The sequence below is a fragment of the Momordica charantia genome (genome assembly GCF_013281855.1).
Source record: "Momordica charantia cultivar OHB3-1 chromosome 2 unlocalized genomic scaffold, Mcharantia_2.0 BLBB01000002.1, whole genome shotgun sequence".
Classification (NCBI taxonomy): domain Eukaryota; kingdom Viridiplantae; phylum Streptophyta; class Magnoliopsida; order Cucurbitales; family Cucurbitaceae; genus Momordica; species Momordica charantia.
Genome location: NW_028275160.1, coordinates 7,410,744 through 7,434,482, shown reverse-complemented (window position 1 = coordinate 7,434,482; position 23,739 = coordinate 7,410,744). Strand labels below are relative to the sequence as shown.

The window sequence follows — 23,739 nt, the reverse complement described above, 5'->3', positions numbered from 1 at the left end:
AATTAAAATAGAACTGCATTTGATAATTATTTTTTATTTTTTTGTTTTTTTCCATCATTGCACAAACATGTTTAGCAACAATTTTTTTATTTTTTATTCCTAATTCTCCGTACAAAATTGAATTAAGAAAATTAATTTGTTAAATAAAAATTAATTTTAAATTTAAATGTCTTTTTTTTATGTTTTTCTAAAAAAAGAATTATGTTTTATTCATTTTCTTTAATATTTATTTTGTAGTTTATAAGTTAAAAAAGATGGATAAAATAATGCTTTGTTTTCAAAAAAAAAAATCTTAATATTCTTATTTCTTAAATTTCTATGCAAATTTAAAAACATTTGTTAAAAATGAGAAATGAAAATATTACCGAACACTTGTGGCTAAAAAATTAGAAGAAAAAAAAAACAAAAACTTTAGGACTCGTTTAGTAACATTTAAGCTTCTTATTTCTGTTTCCAACATCCACGAATTTCAGTATGATAAAAAAAAATATTTCTATGTGTGTTTTTGGAAACAAATTAGAAATGAAACAAGAAAGAAATTTTTTTTTGTCATTTCCAAAATATCTATAAAAGGGATGAAAAATAAGAAATATAATTAATTGAAAAATGTTTAGATTTCTTAAAAAAATTAGAAACGGGAACAGAAAATAAAACTTTTACCAAAAGAGCGGTCGCCGCACTGTAATATCTGTAATATCTCATTCTGATATTCCCACCGACCAAAGCATGGGTAAAAAACAGAGCATGCATACTCAGATTTGGACACAACCAATCATGGGATGCCTGTCATAAAACAGATGTCCCTCTCTAGCTTCTGGACTGTGTTTGAATTAAATTATTAATGCCTGTTGTTGCCCTCCACAACCTCTTAAAAAAAAAAAAAAGAAGCCATTTTTCTAAGCAATCATACAATTCAGAATAAAGGGTCATTTTGTATTAAATTCTTTAACACAAATCTTCCATCTTTTTTTCCTCTCTTTCATGAACTCACAGCTCATGGAAGCAAATGTGGAGCACCATGATGACACTAAAAGCATTTCACTTTTGAAAACACTTCATATAATAAATAATAAAAGTGTTTGGTAGAAAAGAAAATTTTTGAATAACACAGCCTGTACTTCTTCATTTGGTGGTGGTTAATTTTAGGAAAAACAGTTGGATAAGTTAGTTAAGCTGCCATGGAAACAAGAAGAAGAACAAGAACAAGAAGAAATGGGGATTACAAAATTTGGGTGGAGTGGCTAAAAAAATGGGTAACTTTTTTTATTTTTTTTCCTTTGAAAGACTGTGTCAATGGTGATGAACCAGAAATCTCTCTCTCTTGGCTGTTCTATATCAGTCAGATCCCATCTTAGCTGTCCCTTTTGGAGGCCTATTTTGGGCAAAGTTTTCTTTCTTTTTATCTCCCTCTCTCTCCCTCCTTGCATTCTTTGTCAAAAGGTATTTTCTCAATCCCCTTCTTCTACTTCTTTTGCATATCTTTCTCTTCTTCTTCTATCTTCTCAAGGAAGACGAGACATATCTCCTTCTGCGTGTCCTTTTGCATAAAGGACAGAGCGAAGAAGGAAGAGGAAGGCAATTGGCACCTTAGTTCGTCTTAAATTCGAAAAATTATATATAAGACTTGCGGTTTTAAAGTTTTCTATCTAATTTGTCCCTCGTTATGAAAATTGTATACTTTTACTTGTTTGTAACAATGTTTGACATTTCTGATTGTGTGTTTAATGTGTTTAATGGAAGGTGTAGGCGCATAGAGAGAGGACTCTAAATATTGGAGTTATATAGTAGTAGAAGAGTGCTGGATTTTCCAGCCCTTTTGATCCTTGTCTCGGCGGAGCCACCTCGCAATATATAGCAGTCATGAGTGACACCACGTCCGGCCCTCTCGACCCGTCCGGAAAAACAGGTACGTAGAAACTACATTGTTCAAGGACGGAGCAAAGAAGGAAAGAGGAAGGATTCGTATATGTTAAAAGTTAGAAGGTAAATTTCTGTGCTATTTTGTTTTGTAGGTCTCACCGAAGTTGAGATGTCCGAGGAAGAGAGGAAGACAAGACTTGCATCTCTGAAGCAGAGGGCAATCAATGCCTCGAACAAGTTCAGGCATTCGATGAAGAAGACCAGAGGCCGGAGAAACAGCAGTAGAGTAATGTCGATCGCCATTGAAGACGACATCGACACCAAGGAATTACAGCAAGTAGATGCCTTCCGCCAAGCTCTTATATTGGAAGAGTTGCTGCCATCAAAACATGACGACCATCACATGATGCTCAGGTTCTTGAGGGCCAGGAAGTTCGACGTTGAGAAGTCCAAGCAGATGTGGTCCGACATGCTTCAATGGAGGAAAGAGTTTGGATCCGACACAATCATGGAGGTAAACGACATACATATTTCATATCACTGACCAAACGTTAAAATAAGTATATAAAAATCATTTGTCATGATTCAATCTCTTAGGTTAGAATCACTCCTAAAATCATTCTCATGCCTTTACAAACTAACACTCCTAAAATCATTCTCATGCCTTTAAAAACTAACACGAGATCCGACGAATGTGGACTATTATAGGAGTTTGAGTTCAAGGAGATAGACGAAGTGTTGAAGTACTATCCACAAGGGCACCATGGAGTGGACAAAGATGGGCGACCAGTGTACATAGAAAGGCTTGGCCAAGTGGATTCGACCAAGCTGTTGGAAGTGACCACCATGGACAGATATGTCAAGTACCATGTCAGAGAGTTCGAGAGGACCTTTGTTTTGAAGTTTCCTGCTTGCTCCATTGCTGCCAAGAAGCACATTGATCAGAGCACCACCATTTTGGATGTCCAAGGAGTGGTATGTCATGTGTAATTATATCATGTTCGGCAACGTTCTCGTTTCTCTCCTAATCGTGCCTCTGCTGCTCTGCAGGGGCTCAAAAACTTCAACAAATCTGCCAGGGAACTCATCCAGAGGCTCCAGAAGATCGATGGCGACAACTATCCAGAGGTACCCATTATGTTTTTACCTTTAATGGCCTAATTTGCCAATACCCATTTGAAAAGTTCCAAGCTTTTTATCTCTTTTCAAAAGGAATGGCCTAATTTGCCAATCCCCAGTTGAAAACAGAAGCTTTTTCTGCACTAACTTAACAATGCCCATTTGAAAAGTTTTGGTTTTGGGTCAAAAGACCCTATGCAGAATGTTCATCATCAATGCTGGATCTGGATTCAGGCTTCTGTGGAACACTGTGAAATCATTCCTTGACCCAAAAACCACAGCCAAAATCAATGTTCTTGGCAACAAATACCAGAGCAAGTTGCTCGAGATCATCGAGGCCAGGTGGGGATTAATTAATTTCTCTTTTCTTCAAACCAAAATTATACATAAAAGCTTTTCAAATTTTGTGTAAATTTTCAGAAATTTGGGTTGTGTGTTTTGTTTGTTACAGTGAACTTCCAGAGTTCCTGGGAGGCACTTGCACCTGCGCCGACAAGGGCGGCTGCATGCGATCCGACAGGGGACCATGGAACGACCCAGAAATTATCAAGGTGATCACAACAACAAATTCTGATATTAAAAACAAGAAATGGGAAACGAAAAACAGAAAACGAAAACAGGCCTAATTTTTCTGTGTTGTTTGATGAAATTACAGATGGTTCAAAATGGAGAAGGAAAATGCAGGAGGAGGTCAATGTCCAACGTTGAAGAGAAGACCATTTCTGAAGATGACAACACAGGAACCAAGGCAATAATTAACAATAACAATCCAATTCTTTTGAACCCTTTCGTTAATTTTGCACAATCTTGCCAAAAATTTTAAACTTTATTTCGTTTTTGCAGAGATGTGGTTCATTCAATTCAGAAGCAGCTGCAGCTGAGGCTGGCGGGTCTCCCAAGGAACCAAAACTCTCTTCTGTTCCAGAAGAAGTAACTTCTTCTTCTTCTTCTTCTTCTTCTTCTTAAGAATCTCTGGAAAAGAGAGAAAAAAAAAAGCTTTTTAATGTTATTGTTTGGTTGCAGATTCCGGCGGCCAAAAAATTCGAATCTCAGTATCAATATGACAAGTTCGTTCCAGTAGTGGATAAAGCTGTGGATTCAAGTAATTGGGCACTTTCAACTGAGAAATACAATATAACAAAAGGTATCCACACCCTCAACTTCTATTGTTAAGGTTTAGTTGACGGATTAGTTCCTAACATTCCTGTTTCTTATTTTGTTCTAAAGAAAATATTCGTGGTTGTCGGTTCTGGTTTTTCATTTTTAAGAAATATTTATAAAATTTATATAAAAATTTTGAAAATAGACAACATTTGATTTCTTATTTCTTGTTGAGAAAAACATTGACGAAGAAGTGATTCAAGTTTCTCCAATAATATTTTTGGATTTCATGTTTCATGTTTGTTGTTTCTTATTTTTTTTATTTTTTAGAAAATATAAAATGAAAAGTCGGGTTTTGACGATCCATTTTCTTGTTCCAAAATAGTAATGCATTTAGTATTGTTAAATACTCAATCACCAAAAAAAACTTAAATTTATAAATATGATCTTTATAGATATTTTAACACTTGCACAAAGTCCAAAAAATGATAATCAATATTAAATGAGAAGTAAATAATATTATACTATTTCGAAAACATAACTTACTACTCTGTTAAACTACCAATCGATCCGAATGGTAGATTTAATCTTTTACCGTAAGAATCCATCCAAAATCTAAAAACATGGTAACATGAACTTAGCCTAGCGGTATTGACACCTATCTACAACTAACTATGTTTTTTGTTTCTCATCTTTTGGAAACGTTATCAAAATTGTATATAAATCTTGGAAACAATCAAAACAGGTTTCTTGTTTCTTATTTCTATTTCCAATTTGTTACAAAACATAAATAAATATTGTTTGATCATTCTTGAATTCACGGGGTTGGAGCCATGCAATTCTATTTTTCTTTATTAAAAATGAAAAACATAAACAAGAAACTTGAATGTTAGAGCTCGTTTGCTAACATTCATGTTTCTTGTTTCTGTTTCTTCATTTCCAATACCAACATCCGTGAATTTAAGTATGATCAACAATATTTTTATTTATGTTTTGGAACAAATTGGAAATGAAAACAAGAACGAAGAAATTGCTTCCAAAATTTCTATATAATTTTGAAGATGTTTCCAGAAAAGAGAAACAAGAAACATACTTGTAAAATGTTTAGATTTCTTAAAAAATTGGAAACGAGAAACAAAAAACAGGTACATACTCAGACGGGTTAATGGATCATGCTAGACTAATGACTAATAATTGTGTTGTGTTGTGTCATTGGTAGACCCATTTGCAGTGCATGAAACATACAAAGTGCCAGACGGGTTCAGCAACCAAATAGTAGGAGGAATAATGGCATTGGTTATGGGCATTGTGACGATGGTGCGGCTAACAAGGACGATGCCCAAGAAGCTGACTGAGGCAGCCATCTACAGCAGCACTGTCTACTACGACGGCTCCATGACCAAGGGCCACCACCAGGCCCTCCCCGCACCCGCAGCCGTGCCCCTCAGCGACTACATGACCATGATGAAGCGCATGGCCGAGCTCGAAGACAGGGTCAATATCCTCAACACCAAGCCCGCCACGATGCCCGCCGACAAGGAGGAAATGCTCAATGCTGCCTTGAGCAAAGTCGATACTTTGGAACTCGAGCTCCAATCCACCAAGAAGGTCAATACCCTACTCCCTGTTTTCTATCTAAAGTGAGTTTGAGATGACTTTTTTTAAAAACAAACAGTTTTCTAAAAGGACAAACACAAATTCTGAAACACTCTCAAGGAATTGAAAAAACACTCCCAACCATACCGTTTACCTAAAGAACTAGTTTTGACCATAATGGTGTTCTTCAACTCTTTTGCATCAGAACGATGGCTCTTTTTACTCAAATAATCTGTAACTGGAACATTCTTATATTTCATAAATACTCTCAAACCCTAATCATAAATGGCGTCGTTGAAATTCTTCTACAGGCACTCGAGGAGTCCCTTGCTCGGGAGGCCGAGCTCGTCGACTTTATCGAGAAAAAGAAGAAGAAGAAGAAGATGGTAAGAAAGCTAAATGACCTAAATTCTCATAATATGTTTTTCACAAAAACTTTAGATAGTGATCTTATTATTATTTTCATACATCTGATTGTGTTTTTGCATTGTGATTTTTTGCAGAACCCATTCCGCTGGTGAATAATGTGATGTTGTTAATTAATATATATAGGAGCTTGGAGATATAAATCCAAAAGATTAATAAAAAGAAAGAAACATATTATAGAGAGAGGGTTTCTCCCTCCTCTTTCTCTCTCTATCTCTCCCCATTTCTCTCTCTCTCTCACTCTCCATCAATGGTTTAATCTTTATTATATGTATTTAAGACATTGATTAGTTGGTGTTAAGAGATGAATCAATGTGTTTTTGTGTACATTAAAACAAAATTTTCATCTTTCTTTTGTTAGAAACAATAAGATGAAGAAGTCATATATATGATGCCCACCATACATTGTATTGTTATTGTATTCTATTCTATTGTATTGTGTATTGTATTGAATTGTATTGTATTTTGTTTCTTTTTAAGAAAATTTGAGTTCAGATTTTATAATATAAGATACATAAAAGGTTAAGTTTTTTTTTATACATTTAAAATATAACAAATGCATGGAATAGAAAAGAAAAAATGACAAATTTTGTATGAATTAAGTAGAAAAGAAACTTCATATATATATATATATATATATATATATATATATATAATTTACAAAAATAGCAAAATGGCCTAATACATCTCCTTAGTATAATTAATGGGTAACTTGAAAACTTTGTCACGTGTACAATTATTTTACAAGTCACTGTCACGTCACTTTTCCATCTTCACTTTGAGGAAAAAGTTGACAGAATGGTAGCTTTTAAACAAATTTTTAAATTTAAGAGAAAAAAGAAAACTTATCTTAAAGTTCAAGATAGTAATGTAACCTAAATAATAAGGTAGGATAATGTTCTTTAAATGATACTTGGGACCAAAAATTTACTCACCCAATAACACATGTTTTCAAAAGTTATTAAAATCTGTGGTTTTAATAATATGTCTCAAATAAATAATAATACATCACATATCAATCAGAAATCTTTATTTAATTTTCTTAAAAAGATAAAAGATATCTTTATTTAATAATTGCTGTGAAATATATATATAAAAGCAGAAGAATCAGATTTTAATTCCTATTTATGCTGTAATATTAAAATCTACCTTTGTAATAATTTCTAAGAAAAAAACAAAAGGGAATGTACAGTCGAAAGTTAATTAGTGATTTCTAAAATATGTGTTAAATGTGAGTTGTATTTCGAATAAGTCCTTTGATTTTTATTAATTTTTTTTAGTAGGGTCTTTTAAATTATTCTCAGTGATTTTTTAGGCGTTGTTCTCCACACTTTGCAAGCAATCGAACTCCATTTATGTTTATGTTTTATAATAAATTAGAAACGGAAACAAGAAACTTGTTTTTATTGTTTCCAAAATTTTTATACAATTTCAAAAATATTTCCAAAAAATGAGAGACAAGAAACATACTTAATTACAAAATGCTTAAGTTTCAATAAGAAAATGTTATCCAACGAACTTTTAGTTTCTTTAAAGTTTAAACAAGTTATTCAAACAAACAAGTATTTTTTGTTATTCAAATCCAATTAACACTCTTGTAAGCTTGTAATAGAAATATCGTTGGTATAGATTTTTTATGACACGCTGGTAGAGCTTTGCTCCCCTAGCATCAACGTCAGCGCCCAACCTAAAGCTTATACCCATAGGACATAAAAAAATTTTTATATTAAACTCATCCGAAGGTTTGACTTGAGACCTAAAAACAACATGACCAAGAAATCTCAAACCCTGCCTACGGAACCGCTCATTAGAGCATGTTTACTTCCACAATGCCCATCAATGGAGGCATTAATGGGGAATACCCCAATATTATAAATAAAATTGCATTAAAATGGTCATAGTTTTACCTCCTGTGGTATCATTCTAACAATTTAAATATATACTTATAAGTCAGGAAGACCAAAATATTGGTCTGCACTTTGCAGTCGTGTATATTTGATTGATCAAATACTTTATTCTTATATATATATATTTAAGGAAGCCTTCAATCATACGACATGCAGAGATATATTAACTGTGGCGTTTCCAATTCATTTCGATGAAGGTGAAAAACACACAACAAAAAACTTACTGAATAAATATATATTCTTTCGAAACATGAAAACTTCACATGTAATCACACAAAGTATGCGCATATGTGCGTTTTCCTCCTCATCGGAGAGATAATCACATCATTGAAATATAAAGTCAGTCAGATCAATGACGAGCAGCGCACCACCACCTTCAAATCCCAAGTCATAGCTGATACACGAGACCCAGCTGCGCTTAGCGCATTCTCCTCTTATCCCGAGACCAAGCCACATATTACCAGCAGAATCTCTTCTTCTGATGAATGGAAAGGAACACACACATCAATAAGAGAAGAGACTGAGATTCACTGCAAACATAGAGACAGTTGAATATGTGCAAAAATATTGATAGATGGCTTACCCGCAACTTTGCTTCCTCTTGGCTATCGATGTAAGCAAGCAGTTCTTCTTGCCTCATCAACGCATCATGCAAAGCCTGCTCAGTAAAAGCGGGACTTAGACTACATGTCGGTACGATACAATGGACATAGATAAATAAATTCCAGAGGACAGAACAGAGACTAATTGACCAACTTAGGAGCAGTGTCATAAGAGCATAAAACAACCTATATATGAATAATCCACAACACTGTGCTTTAAAGATAGAGGAGTGACTAAATTAGCACAAGTAAAACATTCACATCACAAAAGTTCAAGCTTCCAAAGCTGAAAAGATAAAAGAGTATCGCATAATACCTTCTTGGTAGCAATCAGCTCAGCTTCCAAGGCATCCACGCGGCAGACAGCAGCATTCAATAGTTCCTCTTTCTCATATGGCATCTGGGATGGTTTCGATTGGAGTGTATCGACCTTCTCCTCCAGCTCACCCAGCCTCTTCGTTAGATTAGAGAGGAGTTCTGCTTCTGTAAATTTCGGAATTGATGAAGGGGAGCGATTCTGCTCCATGGCCATTTTATCAAGGGACAGTTGTTCTGGAGTGTGTTGACTAACATTAGTCAATTTCTTCCCACTTATCTGGCAAGCCATTGAACGGAAGAAAGCCAAGATGGCTATGAAAAAGCCCATGAATACCATCAACATTCGAGCACAAAGTGCTTCAGGTGCTTTTTCAGTGTTAGGCAGTGGAAGAGCTCCTAAAAATAAATAAATAAAATTTGAATTCATTAGCAACGATCATCTAAAATTCTAAAATTATGAAAGAACATCTGAAACAAGTACCGGATATGCACACCCATTTCATAGTTGGAACAAAAAAAAGGTTATTTATATGTGACACAAGACAGTTTTCAATATACTGTGTCCTCCAACCAGTGAAGTATACTCAACATTGCTTTTAACAAACTGCTAAGCGGACTTGGTTTGATTGATATGTAAAATATGTCCAAAGTTATTGGCTGATATGGTTCACAGAAGTTGCGATGGATCAGATTGGACTTTGCTAACCTCTAGAGGTGCTAGGTCGTTGGAGTGAAACTTGCTTCTTCCATTCAGCATCAACAGCTTTGTCAACCATGGGAACATATTCATCATACCCAGAGAAGTTAGCGGCAAAACCTCCTTTCCCGCCAACTCTAGCCTGCAGCAACCAATGAGAAACACTAAGAAAATTACGGCTGCAAAATTTCCTATAATCTAAACATATGTCCTTATAAAAACCCATCTTATAACTCCAAGATATTGTCGCATAAACTATAATGTAGTAGATAGCACTCAACAAATGAAAACTTACTTCTTCCCGAACAGGAGTCAAACGAAGATGAGAATAGCTCTTCATTGCTTTTGGAGAAGCAATGTCTTCGGCTTCAGATCCTGACTCTGCAGTGGACGTATCACTACCTTTCACCTTTTTTAAGATGGTTAAAAGGTGAAAAATGCTTTAGTGCTTTGTTATAGAAAAAGGAATGAGAGAATAGAATTACGCCCAAATCTGGAATGGTTTTTAAAAAAATAGAAGGTTACCATTGGGTATCGTGGCTTTGCATATGCAACAACCTTCCCTTCACTATTTAGAACTTTTACAACCTGTCTGGCACGTCTTGCCTCGCCATTAAGAATCATCTGCCAAAATAGACACATTCAACAATCACCACTAAAAAAAACTAATGATGAAAGATCAAAGGTAGAATACCGGAACAAAACCTTCAAAATTTCTGGGTTTCTCCATGGCCCCTTGTCTGAACGAATACATCCTCCCAGATCTGCGCAAGTACAACTTCCTCCCAGAAATTCTGGTAACTCACTGCACGATGCATACAATTGATAGATGAACAAGTTGTGTTCCCTAAAAAAGGACAGGATGAGAGCATAATATACAAATGAAAATTAATTACCTGGCATCAATTATTTCAAGTAATTTGTTTTGGTATTTATTTCCAAGAACCTAACACGAATTCAAATAGAGAACAGTAGATGTCAGAATCTAAACAAGATAAACGAATTCTTGAATAGTGATTCCATGATGCAACCAAGCGCCAAAGGAAAAAAAATCTCCAAGTACTCCATAAAGGTGTTTTTTAATTATCAAAGTATATCGAACCAAATACAGGAGATCAACCCTCTATATTTAGAGGATTTAAGCTAAGCCCACTAATTAAATGAAAGTTACAAAATCTTCCACCCTATACAAACTGCACTACATCATTCCAGATTATAAAAAAGAGGAAATTTACTACATACGTGAATTTTGGATGTTGTTCGGGGGTCAAGAAAAGACTTCACAGTGTTCCATAGCATCCGGAATCCAGGACCAGCATTGATAATGTACATTTGGGAGAGAGTCTGTACAATAGTCAATAGTTAATATATCAACTAACATAATTACAAGTCATATTGAACATCGAAATATGAACAAAATAAACATGGACAACATATAAACAATTTGATATTATGAAAAATATGATTACATGATAAATATCAGACCACGAATGTGTGATAGAGGAAAAGAAATGGACTTATAAACCCAAAAACGTGCTAAGTAAAGAAAAACTTTTTAGAATTGAGTAAGGAGGTATAGATATGTTGATCAACATGTTATCTAATATCAACATTACGACCGTTTGGTACATCACACCCTCTGAAAGCTCGACATATCAAGTGACTATGAATTCTGTGCATGGTATAATGAGGCATTATTTTATGTAAAGATTATGGAGAAAATCAAACAGACACTCTTACAATATTTGAGATCTTGCATCACAAGAAAGTTCAAAATCAAATACGCATGCATATGCATAATGAAAGATGGTTTTAATTAAAAATTTATTATTACTCTTATATATTAGTTATATTCATGCACAGTATATATATATATAGATGTTATACTCAAATCTACATGTTTGCCAAGTTGCATGCCGCAATGTTTCCACATCCCACAGGAAGAAAGACGTGCTACTAAGATAAAAGCTCCATACAGCATACTTCACAAAAGCATCAACTTCAAGTGATGTATCGAGGTCGAAGATTAATTAGATAGTACAAAGTATTTCAGGTTATCGTTGCAAAGAAGTGAAGTTGCTTACTTCTGGGTAATTGTCACCATCAACCTTCTGCAGCCGCATTATTAGTTCCCTGGCAGATTTGGTGAAATTCTTGAGGCCCTAAATAGATAAAAGACAAAAAATAGCAAGCTAAAATTAATTCGAATGGCTTGATCATGATCATGAACCAATCTGGTAAAAAAAATAGAAACATCAAGATCCAACATACCACGCCTTGGACATCTAAGATTGTGGTGCTTGAATCAATGTGCCTCTTTGCAGCAATAGAACAGGCTGGAAACTTGATTGCAAAACTTTTCTCAAACTCTTGCACGTGGTACTTTATATATCGATCCATAGTTGTCACTTGCATAAGTTTGTTTGGATCCACTTTTCCCAACCTTTCAATGTAAATGGGTCTTCCTTCCTTATCCACACCATGATAACCGTGAGGATAGTACCTTAGAACTTCATTTTTCTCTTTGAATTCAAAGTCCTGGGGGAAATTGCTAGCATAATAAGGATAGAGAGTTTCCATTAAAAAAAAAGGTAAAAAAAAAGTTCAACCTGTACTTACTTCACCTATTGTGTCAGCACCAAATTCCTTCCTCCACTGAAGCATATCAGCCCACATATGCTTAGCTTTTTCAATGTCAAATTTCCTAGCTTTTAAAAACCTGAAAAGGTGAATGGGAAGTTACAAGCATATCATCTTGAAACAATATGTTAAAAGCAGCTTATCAGAGGAATTGAACTTCGTGAAGTCAGGACATCATGAAGTTGGGAAAATGCTTTTTTAAGACACACAAGCTCCATAGATTCTAAAGCACAAGGCATGTACAAGCCTAAGTGAGACAAAAGGCACTAATATAGTTGGAAATAATTCTTTTAAGCATATGAGAATCATACGACGGATAAAATTTCTTTGGCAAAAAATTCCTACAGAAACTAGAAATGAATAAAGAAAAGTGATAGATTTTAATCTGTTTTGTACTAAAAACACAAGGCCAAAAAACAAGCTAATGATGGAGGAAAGACAGAGAATGATAGTTTTCTATATGAAAATAAAGTAAAACAAAGGTATTGGCTGATTAAAGAAACTACAGACTTCATTGAGGTGCAAGAGTTGTAAGACACACGCTTGAGTCAGGTAGGCAAATGATAGGCCTCTGTGTGTCTTTTAAAGTAGGGGTGGGAAAAATAGCCAAAAGATAGTAATTTGAGGCATACCAAGAAGATAAAGAAAAGTGTGGACAAAAGCTGCATATAAAAGGCACCAACAATCTAGCATGATTGAATCTGTCTCATGCTAGAAGAAAGCTCAAATTCAATTAGGCAGATTGTCAAACTGAACTATATAAATCTTTGTGTTAGAAAGACTTTTTTTTTTTTTTTGAATCCGTGTGTCTAGGTCAGCTTGCGCGCACCTCGATTAATCACGGGCCAACCACCTGATCCTACTACATTTGGTTGACAAGGTAACTCGTAGGATATTAAATCCTAGGTAGGTGGCCATCATGGTTTGAGCTCATTCTCTCTAAGTCTTTTGCTATTTACATTGGCCTTCATTGACCACTTGAGCCATCCCATGATGGTTTTGTTTTAGAAAGACATTTGCTTTTTGCTTCTGTTATTGTACCATTATAACACAACCTAATCTAAATAAAACCAATTTCCAAGCAATTTAAAGCAGTAATAGAATCGAATCCTCGCATTCGACCACATATTAGAGGTAAATGAATTAAGTGGGAAAAAGGGACCAGTAAAATTATGAAGGGGCATACATTACAATATGCACAACAAGAGAAAGGTTACAGACCTTAACATCATGTGATAATCATCATGTTTGTCTGGCAGTATTTCATCCATTATCAATGCTTGACGAAATGCATCAACAGCCTGCAACTCCTCAACATCCCTAACATCCTCAATAGAAACCGAGCTGACACGACCATCACTTTTTCTCCTGCTGCTCTTCTTCTTGAGGGAATGTTTAAATTTGGTAGATGCATTTAGTGCTTTCTTCTTTAGAGACCCAATTCTAGTTCTCCTTTCATCCTCCGAGTTTTCAAAATCAGATTTCCTTTCTCTTCTTTCTTCACTACCAGAGAACCCTTCAAAGCCTAACATTTAGAACAATGACCTAATAAGAGTGAGTACAAACACCAAAAATTTGATGAGGCTGAACAAAAAGACATGCCGTATGAGAACCTCCCAAAAATTAACTACTTCAAGTGTCAATTATGAACTGCCTACCTAACCTAACACATGATGACTCTGAAACTAAATCTCACAAGGGTCCGTATCCTCTCTCTCTCTCTCTCTCTCTCTCTCTCTTCTCAATTTTTTCTTTTCCATTAAGCACAATTGTGGGATTGGTGGCAAGTAGCACTATCTTTGCAAGAAGATCCAAACTGCATGGCATTAGCAAGTGATGACATAATCCGTCTAGAATGAGGGGAAGAAATTCCAGGAATTGATACGACTACATTTCATCCCCTTGAAATCATCCGCACATTGGACTAAACCGCAAACAAGACGATAAATTTTCCATCGAATTGTGCACTCTAAATTTAACAACCAAGATAGTTTGTTATACAATCTGTCTGGAATTGTCTAAAAGTCACAGTGGAGAGTCACAGCTAGATTAAGCAATAGCATGCGACTCAAATAACTAGTCAAATTTCAATAGCATTAAAGGTGGTTGTGGAAAACTTTTCTTTATACTAAAAGCATCTTTGATCCGATGCCAAAGTAAAAGATTTGAAGAAACTGTGACGATCACAGGATGGAAGTGATATGAAAATCCCCTAGGTTAGGTCACTTCAAGAACAGACCCCAGAACTAAAATTACATAAAACGAAACGCTCAAAGCCTTGTATGTTCGAATGATGCATGAATGCCCCACAAAAAAACTCCGCTTCCCCCTCACCAAATCCCCCCGTAAATTCGGAAAATTAACGCTCTTCAAGTTCTTTTTAACCCACTCCTCGGACTGGGAAGCCCAAATTCAGAGAAAATAAGAACTCCAAACCTACCATATCTCCAAATGCGTGGATAAAAAGAACCCCAATTTCAAAACAGCAGAGGTCAAAGGAAGGACAAAACAAAAGCAGCAATTCGGAGGAAACTCACATGGGCGGGCGAATCGATCCAAGGGTCCAGACATTCTCGGCTCTCCCACACAAAATCAAGAACGCAAACAGAATCCCTCTCTCCAACGGATCTATCTGGCACCAGAAAAGAGAAAAGAAGAACACACAAGCTCTCAACCGATCAGAATCCCGCCCACATTCAGGTCCAAAAACAAAACCCTAAAAAACGATCCAAATTCCAAACACCCAGAGCGCTCAAACAGAAAATCAAGAGGAAAATGAGAGAGCCAGCGTCTGGATAGGAATTAAGTCTCGTCAAGAAATCAGACGGCCAAGAACGCGTCGGCCGAAGAAGAAGAAGAAGAAGATGACGAAGGATCCAGCTGCAGTAATGGATCAGTAAAAAATAATAAGAAGAAGAAGACAAATAAACCCTACAAAAAAGATATGAATTAATCGCCCTTTTATACGCTTAAAAAAACCGCCGATTAGAAACGGCGAGAATAACAGAGAGGATTTATGGAAACAGACACAGAAGAGCAAGGGTAAATCAGCCCAAATAATCCTTCATCTTCTTATCTAATATTTAATTGGTTTTAATGCTATAAAGAAAATACATATTTAAATGGTTTAAATACTATTTTCCACATTTTATCCTCCCTTCAAAATACTTAAATTAGTTCTTGTAATATCGACTTTAGTTCATTTTAGTCATTTTAGTTTCAAAACCTACATTTTAATTCATATACTTTGGAAAAAGTGATCAATTTAATCTCTATTTATAAAATTTTAATACCAATTTTGTACCCAATAAATACTATGTAATATAAATCTATGACTCTTAAAGAATTGACTATTGAATTAGTTAAGCATCATTTAAACTTATAATGGAATAAAATACATAAAAATAAAAATATTCACTTTTTGAAAAGTACCATTATCAGAATAAATATTTTGTAACAAAAATTTTGAAAATATGGAGAACAAAATAAATTATCGAAATAAGAATATTTAAATAAGTTTTTACTTCGAATAAATCTGACACGGCCAATGGTAGTGAAAACGGGTAGGGTAAGTGGGACCTAGTGTGGGGCCCACAGATGACACGTGGCGCCCTTGATTAAGGGAATTCATTCGGCAATGATTTGGTCGAACCGCCGCGCAGGCGCAGGCCGTCGCCGAGGCCGAGGCGGCCCCCCGTCTTTTACTTTTCTTTTTCTTTTTCTTTTTCTTTTTCTTTTTCTTGCATGTGGAGATTATATTATTTAATTCTAAACTTTTTCTTTTTTTTTTCAATTAAAAATTATTTATAAAATATGCAAAAGTGGGTGATTTCATTTCACTAATTCTTCGGACATTTTGACTTTAAAGCATATTATTCTTCTCACGATAATTTTATTAGTTATTCCATTTTAATTCATTATCTCCCACGTTTTGTTCTATAATCATATTTCCGTACTACCTATTTTACTAAAATTACTCTCCACCCCCCTAAATTCTTTCCATTCCCATCCTTAATCTCCTTGTCTTTTTTAATTAGTCCCTAAATTTCATTTAAAACAATCACAAATTACTTCAACGTATAAAATTCAAATTATTATTTTGTTCAATTGATAGTGAGGGGTAAAATAATTTAGTGCATCCAATTTAAAGATTAAAACAAAATATTTAGAAGTTTATATATAATTTTTCTTTTACGGGCCAAAGTAAGAGTTATCCTCCACGAAGGTTCGTGTGAATTATGCTACGAAAAATTAAAAAGCACGCAGGAAATAAATTATTTATTATTATTATTATATTGTTTGAATGTTTGAAAGAATTAAGTAATTTGATTTGGAGGAGGGTTTAATTAAAGGGCGGTGGGGGCAAAAACGGATGATGGCTAAGATTGATTCGAAATCACGTTACCAAAGGGCTCATTCAAAGCTAAGTTAGCTGTTTCTCAAAATAAATAAATAAAATAGTAAATAATAAATAATAAATAAAAAGAGAGAAATAATAGAGATGTATTTATAGCTGTTACATTTCTTTCATATTATTCTCTCTTTTATATTTATTTCCATTTTTCCACACCATTGAAAGTGATGCAATTAGTTCCACCCACCACTCCTAAATTATAGGTTTTTTTATTTTGTAAAAAGAGTATTTAATGTTTTTCAGTTTATTTTGGAGGACTACAACTCAAAATGGAATCTAACATATTTATATTCGCAATAAAGTTTTTCTTTTTTCTTTTGTTTAGTATATTTTTGTTTTTTATTTCTCGTTTTTTGTTTTTGATAAACATGAAAGTTGAGTAATTGTATAAAAATTTTGGAAGCAACACAATCAGGTTGTTTGTATCTGTTTCCGTTTTTTTCTTCTCATTAGTATCATTATTACTATTGACTCATAAAACGTATAACAAATATAACATAAAAAATTTGAATATATAATTACAAAATTAAATTATAAATAAAAGATTTTAATTTTTTATTTAAAAAGATGAGAAAACACAAAACAAGAAATTGTTATCTAATGTTAACAATTTCTTGTTTTGTCCTAATATGTTTAAACCAAAAATATTTCCTGATTGAATGCACATATTATCTGTCTACCTAATTTGATGGACAAATTTTTTTATTTTTTTATTTTTCCTTGTGAGTTTTGGATGAGTTGAATTTGATCTCTTTACCTTCTATAAAAGTGATGTTTTATTTAATGTTTTAATATTTAAAAACAATTCCTTCCATTTTCAAAATAGGTTGATTCGGTAAAAGAGATTTTCATGGAAGATGAGAGAAATTGACTTTTTGGGTTTGATTTTGTCACTTGCTTGTAACTTTGAGGGGATTTTATGTTTAATTTTGGTAAATTTTGTTCGTTTTCATTTTTATTTAATTTTGTATTTGGTTATTTTAGCCTAAGAATACATTTCTATTAATTTTTTCACATAAAACTTTACCAAACCCATTTATATTTTTCTAAATAATAATTAGAATTATAATTATAATATACTTGTAAAAGAAAAAAGTAAAATAGTGGTATCTAAAGAAAAGAAAAAAAAGAAAACCCATTAGCATTGAAATAAGTAATTAATTATTATTGTCTAAAAAAGCTTTTTCGGTATATGGGAAAACCTGAGTTTAGGCAAAGATGCACTTGCACGCCAGCCGTATAAAGAGTGGACGATTCCACTATTTATTTTCTTTTTCTTTTAAATAAAAGGGAAAACAATCAATTGCACTTCAAATTTTGACATGAATAAAAGTTTGGTTACATTATATATATGCTTAGAATTTTGTATTTTCCACCTTATATTTATCTAGTTTATATATTTTAAAAGTTTTGATCACGTGTTTGAATTTTGGGTTGGATTTTATTTTAAGTTATAGTTAACGACATCGATTGATATAAACAAAACGTTGGTTAATTGATCATATTTTATTCATGAAATGGGTTAGATTGATATTAGTTTCGATTTAGCCCTTTCTATTTTTTTTTTAGTTTTAAAATATGCTTGAAATTCTTTCAAACCTAAACCTATAATAAAAAGTATTTAAAATATAAAGACTTAGTAAATACAATAATTCATTTTGACACAAGGTATAATTGGACCATTCGTTCATCCATCTAAATAATGTTCATAAAATTCTTGATTTTCACCATAGAAAAAATCCTCCAACAACGATATTTCCATCGACATTTTTGTTAACATCTTTACACACAATTTAGATTCCGACATTTTCATCCACATCAAAATGAACTGAAATGACGATTTAGGTAATGATATAGCTGTCCAAAGTATGGGATAAGTGTTATGATTTTTGTTTTGTAATAAGAGAATGTGTTGGTGTGGAGACACACAAGGCATGGAGCATGTGCTAAGCCATGCCATTGCTGACCTAAAATCCATTTGAAATTCCAAGACAAATATTGGACAAGAAAGGGGAAAGTGTCATGAAATGTCCTCTTTTTTTGTTCTATAGAATGGAGACCTCAAAACTTTTGTATTTTTCATGTCCTATGTTTAAGATTAGAGAGGCTTTTCTTAGATCCTTCCCTTCTCATAATGATTTAATGCTTTATATAACCTTATCTTATATTTTTAAGGGTGTCAATTCTATATCTAGTAGTTAATTTTGTTTAAAAATATTTTAGAACAGAAAAAAAATATTATCTGAAAATGTGATGAGATTTTTAATTATATTTTATAATACTTTTAACATGATGTGACAATAAAAGAATTGATGAAAGAATTTATATAAATTAAGAAAAAATGATATATATAAAAGTTAAATCTGATAAAAAGATTATTAAGCCAACTTGAATATAGTTCAATTGATTATATAAAGATTCAAGACTCAAATATTCGAATGTTTGTTGAACTAAAAATAATAAGAAGAATCTTAAAATATGAAAATTTTAGAAACTCGTCAAAATTATCGTAATAATACCACACGCCTTTGTAAGTGTTTTTTTTTTAATTTCTGAAAGTTTGTGTAGCCAATTTGGATCATGAAATATTTGAAAAATATTTTTAATTAGTTTAAAATAGTATTCCCTATTTCCATGTTTTTCTCTAAAACCCTAATATTTTCTTCCTTAATATTAAACAAGTTTTTGCCCTATAATTTTTCAATTTCTCTCAAATTGATGTATAATATGCGCATTTTAATATATACAATATTATTTACTGATTCAACTTTTGAAGGTCAAACCAATCATTAAATTTGTCATATGCAATAATAATAATAAATAAATAAATTTTATGAAGGTTAGGTCAACCATGAACCGGCCACCAAACAACACAATTCATTACAAGGTCAACTTTTTTTTTTCTTTCTTTCTTTTAACCTAACCTACAACTATATAATAATAATAATAATAATAATAATAATAATAATAATAATAATAATAATAATTGGGCTTTTTAATATTATTTAAATTTAAATAGATACGTTAAACCAATTAGACTTTAGCAATCAAATATAAATTGAATTTGTATACCATCTATTTTTACTTTTTAAATTTGTTTGGGAGAAAGGACAGACTGTAGATATTATTGGAATGATAGCTGGCCATTTTTGTAAATATGATCAATTTTGAATTGATTCATAATTATTTATCTATTGTATAAATTCCAAATATAAGTAGTGTTTACAATTGGGCTTGAAGAACGTCGAGTTTCAGATCCAATAATGGGCCCTGAATCATGTATTTCAAACGGGCCCATTTTCTAAAAAATTGAAACAATCTATGCAATCTAACAACCTGCTGACACTCCAAAAAAAAAAAAAAAAAGGAAAAAAAAGGACTCTTACGTATGGAATGACTTTAAAGTGTTGACGAGTTGGATGAGATTAGATTGCAAATAATTCTTATTAAATAATAAACTCAATCCAATACAATAATGAAATGTTTTGATTTTCGAGTCATCTGGATCACTCGATTAATTATTGTATAAAAAAAAAAGATAGATACTAATATTTCGAATAATTATTTACATATTTTCTAGCATTCAATTAAGATTAGTAAATCAATGTTTATTTATATGGCGAAAAATTACACTAAAAAACTTTAAAATTATTTTAAAAATCTATTGGAGGGTAAATAACCCATAAAAGAAATTATATTGAATGGAATAAAATTAAAATAAATGTATCCATATATAATTTTATGGTAATTAAAAGAAATAATTTTAAAATTAATAATAAGTTCGGGTTGATTCGATTTAACCAAAATTTATTATAGATAAACTCTTGAATCAACCCAACCATAGAGATTTCATTTGTCTTTGAGATTTACTCTCAATTTAGTTCTTGTTTTAGTACAACACATGAGGGTGAGGATTCGAACTCACAATCATTTGAGTTATGCTTAGGTTGTAATCTTAGTTCAATAATTGTGGGCCAGCGGGAATCGTAATCGTCGATCTGTAAGATCGTAATTACTACTTTATCCACTAAGTTATATTCAAACGAGATATGTGTTTGGTGGGACCCACCAAACACAGGAAATATCTGGGTTTGAAAATGAAACTATAGGATAGGTATGTGTAATGTTTATACATGTAAGTTTTAATTTTGATTGGAATGATAAATTATCACATCAATTCTTTTCCCCTTTCCTTTTTGGGCCGACACCATTAGAATTTAGAACAACCAAACTGCAAAAACCTGCCTCTTTTTTCTTTCAATAACTTTTCCCAATTACTATAGAGTATTTTTAATGGGTAGCAATTTTTTTCTCTCTCTTCTTCTTCATATTTGCCAATATAGCAACAATTTTTTGATTTCACAAAATAGGGTAAAATTTATGACATCAAAATATTATTTTTTCTTTATTCTGAATTTGTTCTTATTATTTCCAAAAAGCGACATATCTAATAACCAAATATATAAATGATATACTTTATATTAGTTATATCTTTGATAAATCTTCTTAGGGTTGAATATTTTGGTTTGAGTAACACCGCATGTTTATTATTGATACATCAATTATATTAGTAATATACTTGAAAATTGAGATGTACTAACTAGTACATCAGTCATACTAAATATATAAATGATGCATTTCGTATTAGGTATAATATCATATTAATAAATCTTCTTGATCAAACGGAAGATTTTAGTTTAAGTATTGTAGTAGGTTTCTTGTTGATATATCAAGATTTATAACTGATACACCTAACTAACATGAAGTAATCAATCACATTAAATACCACTACAGTGATATGCTTCATTTTAGGTAATCACTGATACAACTGATATAACCTAATATGAAGTATATAATTGATAGGTTTGATATTAAGTCTATCAACCCGATGATTTTCCTCATTTTTAGAAAACCACCCATTTTAAGGATATAGCCTACCTTTCCACTTTTATTTTTGGGCTGAAACCATGTTTTCTTATTTATTTTTTTTTTATTTTGCTATATTTACAAATCAGAAAAATAGTTACTATATTTTCAATCAACTATAAATTTGTTGTTATATTTACAAGCGGGGCAATTAATATACATATACAGTGTCAAGAGCATCGTATATTCCTCTATTTTCTTCATTATGAAGGCAACGTGCAATTTGAATGTAAAAGCAGCCATTCAAATCCATCTCAAAATATTCAATTGGAGAAAAAAAAACTAAAAAATAAAAAGGTAAAAAGATGCCCTTTCTAGCAACCTTGTCTTTAAAAGATTATTCTAGTCCTACTTGAATATTTTTCTTCTTTTATTTATTTTTGGAAAACACTCACTCAACCAAATTACTTGTGGAAAATAGAAAAGAAATTGCCCATTTATTTGAAGAAATTGTCCATTTTCAAAGTAAGAAGATAGGGTTTGAGAGCATGGAGAAGTGGGTTGGTTGAATGAATGGAGAAATGGGAGAGTTGCATGTTCAATTAGTGGGATTGTTTGAAAAGGGGTCTTTTTTCTTTCTTTGGTTCATAGGTTCGAGCTAGTATTTTGGTCCGGTACTTTCGACTTTAGTATATTGTACTTGTCTATTTTTGGTTTCTGTACTTTTAATTTTTGTTCATTTTAACTTATCTATTTTTCAAAAATACAAAATCAAAACGGATGTTTTGAAAATAGAAGAACTAAAATGAATAAAAGTTGAAATTACAGAGACCAAAATAGACGTTTAAAAAATAAAAGGACAAAAACAAGTAGAAAGTATAATAAAAAAATAATATTTAAACATTTTTTTTAAATAGGCTTTTTGGATTTTTCACTTGGAGTGAGGTGAATATTTGTTTAGAAAAATACTAGCCATAAAAAAAATATTAAATACTTCATCACAATTCTCTCATTCAATTATAACCACGTTATTTATTTATATTGAAATTTATTTTATATCTTAGTGCAGCATATGTCACTAATTAAGACACTTATTTTCGATCAAAAGATCGTGAGTTCAAATCTTTGTCTCCAATAACTCATTGTACTAAAAAAAACTTCCAATATATTGGAATATAAAAAAAATTACTATGCATACTTCATGGACTAAATAATATATGTATGTATATATCATCCAAAATTTTACGTTCTTGAATTTTATTTTCTATGTGTGGGTTTCACATTTGATGATTTTTTTTAATACACTCCAATTACATCTATTTTAAAATTTTAGATCATATATTTGAACTTATCAATTTTTAGTAGTCTTTGTCATTTGATGGATGTCAAAAATTTATTCCTAATATTAAATCCATTTCATTTAACGCCCCCTTCAAAGTATGATAGGGATCTTAGAAAGATATTAATATAAAGTTATTATTATTGTTTTTTTATTTATGTTTTTGACATAGATTATAACATGTATGATAGCATAACTCAATTGGTTAAAATAATACTTACCTTCTTAAAAGTTAGAAATTGGAAGGGTTCGTACCCAATATTTAACTAAAAGAAATATGTGGACTTAATCAATCTGATGTTGAATCTAAATTAAATTTAAGTTGTTGCCAAACTTTATGATGTTGGGATAATCCTAAGGCCTAAAATCTTTCCACTTTTTCTTTGTTTGGCATTCCCATAAAATCTAATGAATATCATTAAAGCCTCCACTTTTTAGTACAAGAAATTTAGGGTGCAAAATTGATCCACCTTCAACATTAAAGATAGTAATTGAATGCTTTATATCGTACTAAACAATAATGTTTATCTACTAAATTATATAGGTTGTCCATATGGAAACTACTATCCAAACCTGTTTTGGGGTGAAAATCGTCGTGTCACCTGGAGGACAACATACACCCACGTCAACATATTTCAATAAGGTCCACACCTCAAACTTGTCCGAAGTGGCATAGTTAGCTAGATTTCTGTCTTGATAATCATCCAATTGCACAATCTACACTAAGGGTCGACATGTCGAGACAGACACGTTCGACCTGACCTTCGACATCAATAACCACCTGTCGGGAAATTTGTCGGATCCCAAACCTATAAATAGAGGACATCATTTCTATAGTGAGGGATATTATTTTC

General features: G+C 32.4%; 2 protein-coding genes across 2 annotated transcripts; one reads left to right on the top strand and one right to left on the bottom strand.

The window, feature by feature from the left end:
• Window positions 1-1,348: 1,348 nt before the first annotated feature.
• On the top strand, window positions 1,349-6,555 carry LOC111015389 (phosphatidylinositol/phosphatidylcholine transfer protein SFH3). The gene is made up of 13 exons (XM_022290402.2): window positions 1,349-1,440; window positions 1,741-1,906; window positions 2,013-2,374; window positions 2,569-2,835; window positions 2,911-2,988; window positions 3,170-3,321; window positions 3,431-3,530; window positions 3,635-3,727; window positions 3,823-3,909; window positions 4,003-4,123; window positions 5,300-5,688; window positions 5,988-6,062; window positions 6,180-6,555. The coding sequence occupies exons 2-13, from the start codon at window positions 1,861-1,863 to the stop codon at window positions 6,195-6,197; spliced, it is 1,788 nt and encodes a 595-aa protein (XP_022146094.1). The 5' UTR covers window positions 1,349-1,440; window positions 1,741-1,860; the 3' UTR covers window positions 6,198-6,555.
• Window positions 6,556-8,168: 1,613 nt separating this feature from the next.
• Window positions 8,169-15,216, bottom strand: LOC111015388 (phosphatidylinositol/phosphatidylcholine transfer protein SFH8). Its single transcript, XM_022290401.2, has 14 exons — window positions 14,804-15,216; window positions 13,488-13,791; window positions 12,246-12,345; window positions 11,898-12,164; window positions 11,711-11,788; window positions 10,869-10,970; window positions 10,523-10,572; window positions 10,332-10,431; window positions 10,152-10,250; window positions 9,922-10,035; window positions 9,636-9,768; window positions 8,928-9,325; window positions 8,593-8,667; window positions 8,169-8,487 (listed from the first exon to the last, which is right to left on the bottom strand). The coding sequence occupies exons 1-14, from the start codon at window positions 14,835-14,837 to the stop codon at window positions 8,467-8,469; spliced, it is 1,875 nt and encodes a 624-aa protein (XP_022146093.1). The 5' UTR covers window positions 14,838-15,216; the 3' UTR covers window positions 8,169-8,466.
• Between the last annotated feature and the right edge of the window lie 8,523 nt (window positions 15,217-23,739).

Excerpts from the sequence above, each read along its gene's own strand:
- LOC111015389 (XM_022290402.2), top strand. The coding sequence starts at position 1,861 with ATGAGTGACACCACGTCCGGCCCTCTCGACCCGTCCGGAAAAACAG. Across the intron at positions 2,836-2,910 it reads TTTTGGATGTCCAAGGAGTG|GGGCTCAAAAACTTCAACAA; the intron begins GTATGTCATGTG and ends GCTGCTCTGCAG. Across the intron at positions 3,322-3,430 it reads CTCGAGATCATCGAGGCCAG|TGAACTTCCAGAGTTCCTGG; the intron begins GTGGGGATTAAT and ends TGTTTGTTACAG.
- LOC111015388 (XM_022290401.2), bottom strand. The coding sequence starts at position 14,837 with ATGTCTGGACCCTTGGATCGATTCGCCCGCCCAT. Across the intron at positions 11,789-11,897 it reads TCTTAGATGTCCAAGGCGTG|GGCCTCAAGAATTTCACCAA; the intron begins GTATGTTGGATC and ends TTATCTATTTAG. Across the intron at positions 9,326-9,635 it reads ACGACCTAGCACCTCTAGAG|GAGCTCTTCCACTGCCTAAC; the intron begins GTTAGCAAAGTC and ends ATTTATTTTTAG.